At 44.3% G+C, this 11,284-nt stretch overlaps 1 protein-coding gene across 1 annotated transcript; it reads left to right on the top strand.

Annotated features, from left to right (window-relative positions):
• Positions 1–753: 753 nt before the first annotated feature.
• On the top strand, positions 754–11,074 carry LOC121103143. The gene is made up of 5 exons (XM_040632321.1): positions 754–805; positions 983–1,225; positions 1,302–1,945; positions 10,617–10,652; positions 11,020–11,074. Exons 1-5 carry the CDS (start codon positions 754–756, stop codon positions 11,044–11,046), a joined length of 1,002 nt encoding a protein of 333 aa, XP_040488255.1. The 3' UTR covers positions 11,047–11,074.
• The last annotated feature ends 210 nt before the right edge of the window (positions 11,075–11,284 follow it).

An 11,284-nucleotide genomic window follows, 5' to 3' on the forward strand; every position in this document is an offset into this window, starting at 1 on the left:
AAGGTCACAAAAATGAAGCCTCGTTAAATTGGTTTTAGATTTATACCCAAATTCTAACTAGGATTCTGCATATTGTAGCAATATGTATTTTCAATTATTCTGGTTATAGGAAATTACACCGAGTAAAGATTTGTCTGATCTGAGGACAAAACTACCTAGGATTTTGTTTTTCAGTAAGTAGGCCTCATTTTTTTAAAGTGTTAATTGTGGCCTGAGATGATTAAAATATGATCGGTTGTGATTTCTCAGACTCACCACTGTAGGTCTATTTTTTGCTAAACATTTTGCTAAGCACCATCCCGAGCAGTTTGAATCAGTTAGGGCTCCAAAAATGAGATCTCCACCTTACCACCAAAGCCCAACTCTCCACTGACCACAAAAGCAAGTGCTTGCTCCTTCGATCGGTGTTTACTATTTCTTGAACTTACACCATGTGCGAGCCCCCACCCTGGAACATCCTCCACCTACTGTAAGGAGAGAGGGTCGACCTGGCAGGAGCGAAAACAGGTGACCCCCATAAAACTAAGACCGTTAGTAATACTTTCCTCCAGGGCGAAATAAAGTGCCCTAGAAACACACCTTCACTGTGTGTGTGTGTGTGTGTGTGTGTGTGTGTGTGTGTGTGTGTATGTGTGTGTGTGTGGTATGTGGAGGGGGTGTGTGTGTTTACTGACTCCCACCCAGGAAATTCACGACTGACCGACTTCTGGGGTGAGTTTCGAATCTCCCGGTGCGCCCCGAAGTTTCACGGCAATGAGGAGGTGTGCGAAGGGGGCTCTGGGCTCAATATATTGGGAGCACCACCGCACCTCTAAGTAACTGTAACCCGAATGGGGAAAGACGGGAGAGAAACCCCTAGAAACCTCCTCCTCCTATCCTGGTCCGGAAGATGGTTTATCTATATTAAATCATACCAAACAGAATCTTCCAAGGGCCGCCTGCGCCCGGGACTTTTCGAGGCCTTTCTTACCTGCTCTTCTAGGATGCGGCTGCTGCGCTCTGCGACGGCTCCTCACTAGCTTTAACACCAGGGCCGCAGCGGCCCGCACACCCGGCTCTGCCCACTCACCCGCCGGCCGCGTGATCCGCACCACAAAAGCCCTCACTCGCGGCGGGCCACCAGCGCGCCGAATCCGCACTGTGATCAAAAACGCGCGCACCATACTCTCGCCGCCGCCACCTCCGCTGTGCTCCGCGACCGCTGCGCCGCCTTTTGGCATCAGAGGTAGGCAGCGCCGCGCCCGCCCCCCGATCGCCGACTGGGACCCACGCACCGCCCCCCGCCCATCCCCGCCCCGCAGGCGCGCCCCCGCGTTCCCTGCGCGCGCTCGCGCGCCCCCCGACCTCCCCCGATCTCAGAACCGTTCTGCGCCCGGCGCGCGCGGGAAAGGCCGGCGGTGAAGCCCGAGGGCTGCGCGCGCGCGGGCCGCAAGCACCCAAGGTTCCCCTCCCTTCCCCCCACGTCCTCTTTCCCGCCCGATCCGCGCTCTCCCCCACCTTCCCACCCTCCGCGCCGGCGCCCCACGCGGTGACAGCTCAAGGGCCTGTCGCCAGAACGCATCTCCAGGCCTCCGCCCCCTCGCAACATTTGTCACCTGACACGGCCGTAAGCAGGAACCACCGCGTTGCGGCGGCTTCCAGCCCTGCTCGCGCCCCCGTTCCCCTGCCCGCCTTCTTTTATTCCTCGCGCCACTCGCTACGGGTAGTCCATCTCTGCAAACCGAATTATTTAAAAGAGAAAAAGAAAGGAAAAGCAAGGTCATCTCAGCGCCGTATCAGCCATTCAGGAGGCTGGATGTCGGTTTTGAAAGAAATGGCGCTAAGCTCCACTTCTAGATTTGGGAAACGAGCGAAATTAAAGGAAACCGCTGCTTGCCGCCGACGCGACATCTGGACACTGAGTGGCGCTGGCGCCGCGGGAGCGGCGGGCCGGGCGCCCCACCAGGTAGGTGGAGCCGAACCCCAACCCCGGGGTCCCTGCGGGGTCGGGGGCACCTCTTCCATTCTCGGCTCCCCGCGTCGCCGAGGGCGCGGGGCTGGGCGGAGAAGCCAGGCAGTTTTTATTTTCGGTTTTAACCTTCGAGAAGCAGCGCAACATCTGAACGCTTCTTCCTCTTTCCTCTGCCCCGGGCAGTCCCCTCCCCCATGGGCTGCTCCCCGCTTTTCCCGGTTTCCCCGCTGTCACTGATTCCCGGCCGGCAGCCCTCCTCCTTCTCCACCCTCCCGGCGCTCCGACACCCTCCGCTTTCGCTGCCGGACTCCTCAGCGTGGTCGCTCTCCCCGCGCCTCCCTTCCTCCCCCTGCCCCCTCTTTTCTTCCACACCACTGATTCTTTATTGCCGGTCACCCTCCCTCCTCCTCGCCCTTCCCCGCCGTGGTCCACTCCGCACAGGAAAAGCGGGGGAAGGAAAGGAAGCAGCAGCATAAAGGAGGGGTGAGTCGAGGATACAGAGGCGGCCTGAGGACAAGGAGCCGAGTTCCAGAGCGCAGCCTGGCAGGTCCCCGGCTGCCGGGCTGGATGGAGCTCGGACGCGGGCTCGCTGGCTCCACCAAGGCGGGAAGTCGAGCCCAGGACGCCGCTTGCAGGCGGGCGGCGCTGACCCGGTGCCCCAACGTCCGGGGCCTGCAGTCAGTCGCGATCGATCTAGAGCCTCGCCGGCTGCAGGCGCGGCCTGGCCGGCCGGGCGTGCAACAGAGGATGTGGGACTAGCTAGGCCCAGTCTTCGCGGAACCTTAAAGGTGGCCCGCCGCGCTGTGGCTTCTTCTACTTGTGCCCGGGCCTGGTGGTTTAGCGGCAGAAGAGGACCCACAGCGTGAGAGCGGACAGGGCCTTATAGATCAGGTGCCAACCCCCGCGGTACGTGGAGAAAGTGAGGTTTGCGTTGCCTAAGCCACCGAACATCACCGAGAGGCCAGGTCTGGCGGCAGGCTTCCTCCGGTTCCGCATCCCTCCCTCATCGCATGACTTAGCCGCCCACCAGGCGGGTTGGATGAACTGAGACTTAGGTAGCAGTCTTAAATAGCTACTCTGAGTATCCAGATCTTAACAAACGCGCCTCTCCCCTCTCCTATAGGATTTATTCGGAATTTCCAGAACGCCGTGTTCCCTGCCGGGGCTACTTGCCACTCCTCGGTCCAGATTGAATCCCCTTTCTCGGTCTTCATAAGGCTAGCTCTTTCTCCTTCAGATCTCTTCAGATCTCTTCTCAAGTTTTCCTGCTCAGAGACTCTCCCTCTTTCAGGCCGCATCTTATCACCATGGTTTTTGTTGTGGTGGTGGTGTTTTTTTTTTTTTCTGTATAGCATTTATTGAACAGAAATTATCCTATGTAATTGTTTATTTTTTTGTGATTTGTCTCTTCATCTGTAGTCTGTAAACTGTAGTCTGTAAACTCCATGGCAGGCAGATCCTGCTCTCTTTGCATTACACTGATGATCCCCTCCCCCCAAAAAAACTTCATAGAGGAGATGGATTAGTAAAAATATACAATTATAAGGAGGAGAGTTTATTTTATGGTACAGAGGAGGGGCATCTTAGAGGGTAGGTAGTTCGGAGAAAGCATCCTGGAGGAAAAATGATGCCAGCATGCTATTATTGAAGGAACTTGGAGAAGTGGAAGAGTAAAGGTTTCCAGGCAGGGGAGTAGCTGTGGCAGTAAACCATGGAAGAAGACTTGTGTTGCACATCTCTTGAAATTATTAGTGTTCTCCAGAGAAACAGAACCAATAGGTTGGGTGTGCGTGTGCCTGTGTGTGTGATTTATTCTAAGAAACTAGCTTACCTGATTCTAGGGGCTGGCAAGTCTGAAATCTCCAGGACAGGTAGGTGAGGCTGGAGACCCAGGGAGAAGTTGATGCTGCAGTTTTGAGTCAGGCAGCCTGGAGAAAGAATTGCTGCTTCTTTGGAAAACCTGACTTTTCACTTAAGGCCTTGGTGAGTTCCGCACACATTATGGGGGCTAATCAGCTTTATTCAAAGTCTGTGGATTGAAATGTTAGTTATACCTAAAAAGTACCTTCCTAGCAACATCTTGACTGGTGTTTGACAAAACAGCTCGTGCTGTCACCTAGCCAAGGTGACACCTAATATTAAATAGCCTATCATCCCATTATGCCTGCCGGGTCTGCTGAGCCTCAGGTTTCCAGACAAGTTTAAATTCAGGAATCTGTCTGTATTGATTGGGCCTGTATAGCTTAACCTGTAGCCCTTTCACCTCCACCTAGACTTGTCCTGGGGATAAGGGAAGTTGCCCACTTCAGGGGAATGCCATTTGAGTAAGAGCATTAAGTAAGGTCATTCATTATACAGTAAGCCCTGTGTTCAATGAATATACAATTTAAAAGTTAAACTTAAATTCCATCTTGGTTTTCCCCCTGCTGCCCAACACCTGTGTTTTGTAAGTTGGGGCATGCAGGGGAATTCTATGCAATTTTAACAGTAGGCTAAGCAAAATACAATTATGAAGATGAATCTTTAGCAAAACAACCATTGTGGCATTACAAAGGCTTTGGAATTCCAAATGACTTTTGGCCGTGTGCTCTTCAAAACAAGTAGGATCAAAGACTGAGCATTAGTCTGTGGACACACTTTTACCTGTATTACTTATTGTACCCTCACAGTGGCCCTTTGAATTTGGGATTACTGCTTCTGTTTTACAGGTGAGAAAACTGAGGCCCAGAGGGGCTCAAATCTTGGACAGTCTATGGCTAGCAAGTGCTAGGGCTGGAATCATCAAGAAGGTGTTTGGGGGGGGGGGGAAGAAGAAGGTTTTTGGACTACAAGCCTTGTGCTCTTTCTGTTGTACTAAAGGCTGGGGTCAATAGGGAGTGAGCTGTCCGTGGGACATTTGTGCAGACAGAGAATCACCCAATGTGATTTCTTTTCTTTGCTCTTTTCCTTTGGTCTAAAAAAACTGATCTCTCAGCTCTGTCAGTTTTTTTCTTACTCATAAGTTTAGGGCATAGATCTCTCTTAATTTTTTAATGGAGGAAAATTATTTTCTATTTTGGATCAGCAAACTCATCCCACAGGCAGAGATAGAAGAAGATATTTTACTTAATATAACTTGTTTTGTGCCACCTGTCCCCCCGCCCCCCATAATGTCCAGGGTATTAGTTTCTTCTCTCCGGTAACTCTTGGTAATCAGAATTCGATGAGAAACTTCTGTAATATTGCACATGTTCAAACTGAAAGCCCCAAAGGTATAAGATAAAAATCACCATAAGCAAGATTTTAAAACTATCATTTGAACATATGACAAAAGATTAACTTTATAATACATAAATAAATACATATATGAACAAAAAGGTAAACCAGTTGAAAAATGAGCAAAGAATACAGTGGGTAGCTTATAGTAGAGCGTATACAAATGGTCAGAAAAATATATGAAAAGATACTCAGTTTACTCATTAGTAAAGAAAAGTAACAGAAACAATGACATATCTATGGGTGTGGCAAAAATGAAAAAAGGAGTGATAATGTTGGTACAGTCATCAGGAAACAATCACACACACTATTGTAACTTGGTGTGATTGTTTTGGAAGGCAACTTTAGAGTATTTATAAAAATTGAACATACTTATGTGTCCCTTTGACTTAGCAATTCCTCTCCTATAATTCAATGGAAGTATGCAAAGATACACATACACAAATATATGCATGGAAATATACATACCATATATGTACGGTGTATATATATGTATGGAAAGAGATAAATGTTATGCATGCATGCATATATTTGTATTTATGATATTTGTGCTTTTATATATACAGATACGTTTATACACGTATATAAAGATATATGTCCCTTTAACTCAGCATTTCCACTCAATAACTCATACCAGTATGAAAAAAATATATATGTGCATATACAAACACTCATATGTAATATTGAAGATATATACACATGCACATATAAGTACAGAACGATTTTACACAGAGACACACATATGCACACACACTTTGTGTGCATGGGTGTGTGAGAGACAGATGTGTTCTTTTTTTTTTTTTTTAAGAGAGAGAGAGATGTATTCTTAATGCTTGCAGTTTCTCTCCTATAAATTTCTGCAGATAGTTCATGTCAGGATGCAAAAAAGATTCTTTATAGCATCATATATAGTAGCAAAGAAAAAAAAGTAAGAAGGGAAAAAGGAGATAATGTATGCGTTTGTCAATAGATTTCTTTTTTAAACTGGCTTTAATCCATACAATACAAAATTATACAGCCATAAGAAAATGAAGTGCATCTATCTGTCCTGATAATGGAAGTTGTCAAAGATCTATTACTAATCAAAGAGAACAAGTTATGGAATAGTCTGATCCCATTTATGTTTTCCAAATGTGTGCACTGGGGGAGAGCTGTTTACAATTATATGTACCTATATTTCTGGAAGGTTAATTTAAAATAATTAAAAATAGTGGTTTCCCCTGAGTAGTGAGACTGGGGAGGGGTAGTAAGGTTTTAGGAGATTTTTTCTTAATTTTGTTTATTTTTTTGGTACCGTTTGAAAGTTTACCATGAACAAGAATTTTAAAGTAACCACCACAGACATCTCAAACCTAGAGATTCTAATTCTGTAGTCCCGATGGTCAATACATCTAAATTTTAGAATCATTATAGATTATTCTAATATGGAGCCAAGACTGAGAACCATGTCCCTATATGTTGGTCTCCAATGACTGGCGGGGACAGCACTATCTTCCTAAAGACATAATAAATATGTGAGGCGAATGTAAAATGAAATGTCATTTAATTTTTCTCTAGAGAGAGGATGGCATTACATTTTTTTGTTTATGGTGAGATTTCAGCAGATCAAAGGCTCCTGCAATCCTGGAATAGATCTGTATGTGCTGACTCTATCCAAGGCAGTCCAGAGATTAGAGACTAGTAGAAGATGACAGAATATTTTAGGCAAGGTTAGTGTTTATAACTCTAGGTGGCATGTTGGGAGGAGATACAGGGAACTACGGAGAGGTGGTAGAACCCAGCAACTCATACCCACAGGTACTGGAACTCTAATGCCAGGGGTTCTGAGTGGGAAAGGGATTAATAGGTGTTTGGGGTTCCTTTGTAAACTCCACTATAAGGTAGATGGCTGTGAGATAGTCAGCATGTCATCGTCACACACCTCTCAGGGGTTTATCCCCAGCAAAATCTTTGGTTTCTATTTATTTCCAACTTCAAATTAGTAAGTCAGAGTTGGATGTTCAGTTTTGATGTACGTGTTGATTTATGTCAGTGTGCTTAATATGTAATCCACGCTAGTTACATAGTATTTCATTAGCAGCTCTGGTTTCAAAGCAAATTTTTGGCAAAATTAATATTACATATTAATTATATAATTAAATATAAATGATAGACATAAATGACATACAAAGGTTACCATTTCTAAAAGTAAAGCAATTCTTTTCCTTATGCATGGAATGATATTAAAATCTTCTTGGGGCACCTGGGTGGCATTACCCTTTGGCTCAGGGCGTGATCCTCGTGTTCTGGGATTGAGCCCCACATCAGGCTCCTCTGCTGGAAGCCTGCTTCTTCCTCTCCCACTCCCCCTGCTTGTGCTCCCTCTCTCCCTGGCTGTCTCTCTCTCTGTCAAATAAATAATAAAATCTTAAAAAAAAAATCTTCTGAGTGGGGGAGTCAAGAGGCAAGAAAGGAGCCACCTTATATGTCGTAGCTGAACTTGAGAAAAGTTTTATAGAAAACCAAGGCAGTAGGGAATGAGCAGATTCTAATAATTTTAGGCCTGGGAACATTTCACAAATCCTGTCAGTATGTAGACCATGTAAGTTTGTTTTGGTTTGATTTGATTAATTCTGTTGAATTATTGGCCCTTCTTCCACAAAACACCACCAAGCTCTTCCTCCTTGTATTCCTTTTGTTGCTTTCATCTCCTTCTCTGCCCTCCTGAATAGCTGACAGGTACACATTTAGGTAATACAGAAGTCTTCCCTAACCAGCTGGTTTCTACTATCCCCCAGGCAAAATGTAAGGACCTAAAGTTTCAAGGAATCCAATAGAAACAAACCAGAAAGTACAGACCCTTTAGAAATGGGTCTGTAAGATGCATGACAGCTATTTACAGAGTTACTTATCTTCTAACGTCTACATATTTTAGCATTTTCTTGCCTTTACACTTTGTTCTTTCTGATCTCTCCAACCTTCTCTCTCTCTCTCCCTCTTTTTAAGTAGGCTCTACAGCCCAGCATGACCTTGAACTCACCACCCCAAAATCAAGACTCAGAAATCAAGAGTCACATGCTCTGCTACTGAGCCAGCTAGGTGCCCCAGCCCCAGCTTTTTTCTTGGTTCTAATTCCTAAGCCAACACATTCTAGGTCAGAATCCCTTGTTATATGCTCACTTTAAAACCACTTTTTCGGGTCGCCTGGGTGGCTCAGTCGTTAAGCATCTGCCTTTGGCTCAGGGCGTGATCCTGGTGTTTTGGGATCGAGCCCTGCATCAGGCTTCTCTGGGAGAGCCTGCTTCTTCCTCTCGCACTCCCCCTGCTTGTGTTCCCTCTCTCGCTGGCTGTCTCTCTGTCAAATAAATAAATAAAATCTTTAAAAAAATAAATAAAACCACTTTTTCTTGCTATCATTTATATTAGTTTGCAATGCCTACTTCGCATTACTTTATAAATCTATTGGTCTACTTGCTTATCTCACTTTAAGAAACTAATTCCATTTGGATTAGTTGAGTGACTATCACCTAACTCAGACCGTCATAATAAAGAATTTTAAGCTTATGGGGAAAAAAAAGAAAAAAAAGAAACTAATTCCTCTAGTGGCTTCGAGTGTTCTCAGAGAAATGCAAAAAGCAACAGGGAAAATGAGAGGTAAAACAAAGTGAGAAGGACCTTAACATTTTAAACTATTAATTTGCGAAGCATCCTTTCTGCTCCTAGCTCTCGCAAATTTGTCTGTAATTTTTCAAATAACTGGTGGAAGTGGTGCTTAATAAAGATTTTTTCCCCTCCCAGGGCTCCAGAATTTAAAAATATGTCTTTCCTCTCTATTCATCTATGTATCTTTCCTTGACTCATAGTATGGCACAATTATTACTGATAAAATATAAGACCCCACTACAGTCATATATTCCACAAATTCATAAAGGGGTAAAGATTTGGTGGTGGTAGGGAACTTTGGAGTCATCTAGTCTAATTCCCACCTTTTATAGATGAGGGAAATTGAGGCTAATTGAAGTCACAGGACTCAGGTCATGTAGTTGGAGAACCAGTACTGGGGCCCAGGTCTTCCATTTTCCAATCAGGTCCTAACTTCTCTTTCCTTCCTTCCCTCTTTCTTCCCTGGCGTTATACATAGAACAGGAGAAGATCATGGAAAGTATTGTGACACAACTGTTGCTCCTTCAACTAATTTTTAAAATTAAAATTGTATTTTCTTACATATGTTGTCATCTATCATCTCTATGTTCATAGCTATTTGTAGCTTAGTTAATTGAACACTGTGAAATTTTACCGACCCCCAAATTATTCAAGTTTTCAATGAATGACTCAATAGATTGTTAATAATGAAAACTTAGGATGTCAGAATTTGGTTGTAAATAGCTGCTGACATATACATGAAAGCAGACCTCTTTTATTTTATTTTTGAAAATTTACTTCTTTCCTTCTCTTTCTCCTTCCTTCCTTTCCTTTCCTTTCCTTCTTTCTTTATCTCTGCACCCAATGTGGGGTTTGAACTCATGACCTCAAGATCAAGAGTCACATGCTCTACCAACTGAGCCAGTCAGGCGCCCCAGACCTCTTGTATTTTAAGTGACGTTGACTTTAGCATTTTCTACATAAGACAGTCCACAGAAGTGCTTCTTCAGATGACCTTTATTGTTTTCCCAGATCACTAATTCTGCTTACTCTTCTTTTGGTAGAATCTTGAACATGTCTTGAACATTGGAAAAATTATACCCTATTATAAAAAATAATCAACTAATATTTCTCTATCTTGTTCTCATCTGGGAAATGATACCCATCTCTCAGGTTTAAGTATTAAATGAACAGATGTATTTTAATGTCTGCCTGGCGCAAGTTATGTGTCAATAATTGTTTACCTGTTTTTCCCAATAAGAGATGCTCTGATTCTCAGCTAACTTTCCCCAGGAATGTAGTCATTTGGGTATAAAGAATTGATGGGGAAGTAAAGATTTTTTAAATTCAATTTATAGAAACCCCTTCTTTTGGTCTCTCAAATTATTTTTTTTTTCTGTTTCTCTCTGTCTCACACACACACCCACTCCATAAATCTTTTCCTAGTATGTGTAGCAGTTTTTATAAATTGTTGTAGGCATCATTTATCAATAATTATTACAAAGAGTGAGAGAAGTGAACCTCTTTGAGTCTTTAACGTTTCTCAGGAGTTAGTGGTAAATCCATGATCATACATTTTTAAACCAAAATAGCCACACCTTGGAGTCCAATCTATTGATTTTTCTTTATTAAAGCACTGGTCAGTTGTTCCAGTGGTGTAAGGAATTACACAACACTGGACATTAAATCCCAAAGTGCTGCACCTTTAGTTTGTTCAGCAGATATGAAGACATTCTGGGAGCCACCATTGTATATTTTCAACAGTTTTATACTCAATTTACTCTTTCAGCAACCCTTTGGGAAATACCCCGAGATAATTTATTGGGTAAGTGCATCGGTTTTCTAAAAGATATTTGGAATATTTCATAGTTTGACCCCCTGAGACACTCTAGTAAAGGGAAGGGTCAGAAAATTTAACGAAGAAATAAATAGGTTAAGGATGAATGGGCTAAGCTTTGGCACTGTGCCAGAGCTTCATTTAAAGGCTGTAGTTCTTCTCACCTCTTTACCAAGTTACTTTGTCATTTAAAGCCTCCCCAGTAAGAGTGTTACTGAAGAACAACTCAAAAGTACAAAATATCACATAATCTTTTCATCTCACAGAGGGGGACTGGGGGCTTCTTTATCCTATTGTATATAGATGAAGCAAATTGTTACAGTTAATCGCGACAGTTGCTCTCCCTACAATCCAGCACGTAGTCCAGCGCTCTGACTTCTGAACTCCCAAGAATCTCCCTGACTGAATAACAAACAGAAGCACCCGCTCCTCTCCAAGAGCTGTTCTGCGTCTTCTTGACCAGGGATCTTAGAACCTGTGGGCAGATTCTCGAATCCTCCTTTCCCGTCACTGTCCGGTGACTCGGGGGTGCAGGTCCGGAAGCTTCGCGGGTGACTTGCGTGGCAACACACAGCGTGAAGCCTTGGGCACCTCCTGATGCCCACGTCTGCCTGTCGAAC

The sequence above is a fragment of the Ursus maritimus genome, unplaced genomic scaffold (genome assembly GCF_017311325.1).
Source record: "Ursus maritimus isolate PB19 unplaced genomic scaffold, ASM1731132v1 scaffold_17, whole genome shotgun sequence".
Taxonomy (NCBI): domain Eukaryota; kingdom Metazoa; phylum Chordata; class Mammalia; order Carnivora; family Ursidae; genus Ursus; species Ursus maritimus.

Coding starts and splice junctions, on each gene's coding strand:
- LOC121103143 (XM_040632321.1), top strand. CDS start 754: ATGAGGAGGTGTGCGAAGGGGGCTCTGGGCTCAATATATTGGGAGCAC. Junction 1,226..1,301: donor GCCGCCTTTTGGCATCAGAG/GTAGGCAGCGCC, acceptor CCCGCCCCGCAG/GCGCGCCCCCGCGTTCCCTG. Junction 10,653..11,019: donor ACCCCGAGATAATTTATTGG/GTAAGTGCATCG, acceptor CCTACAATCCAG/CACGTAGTCCAGCGCTCTGA.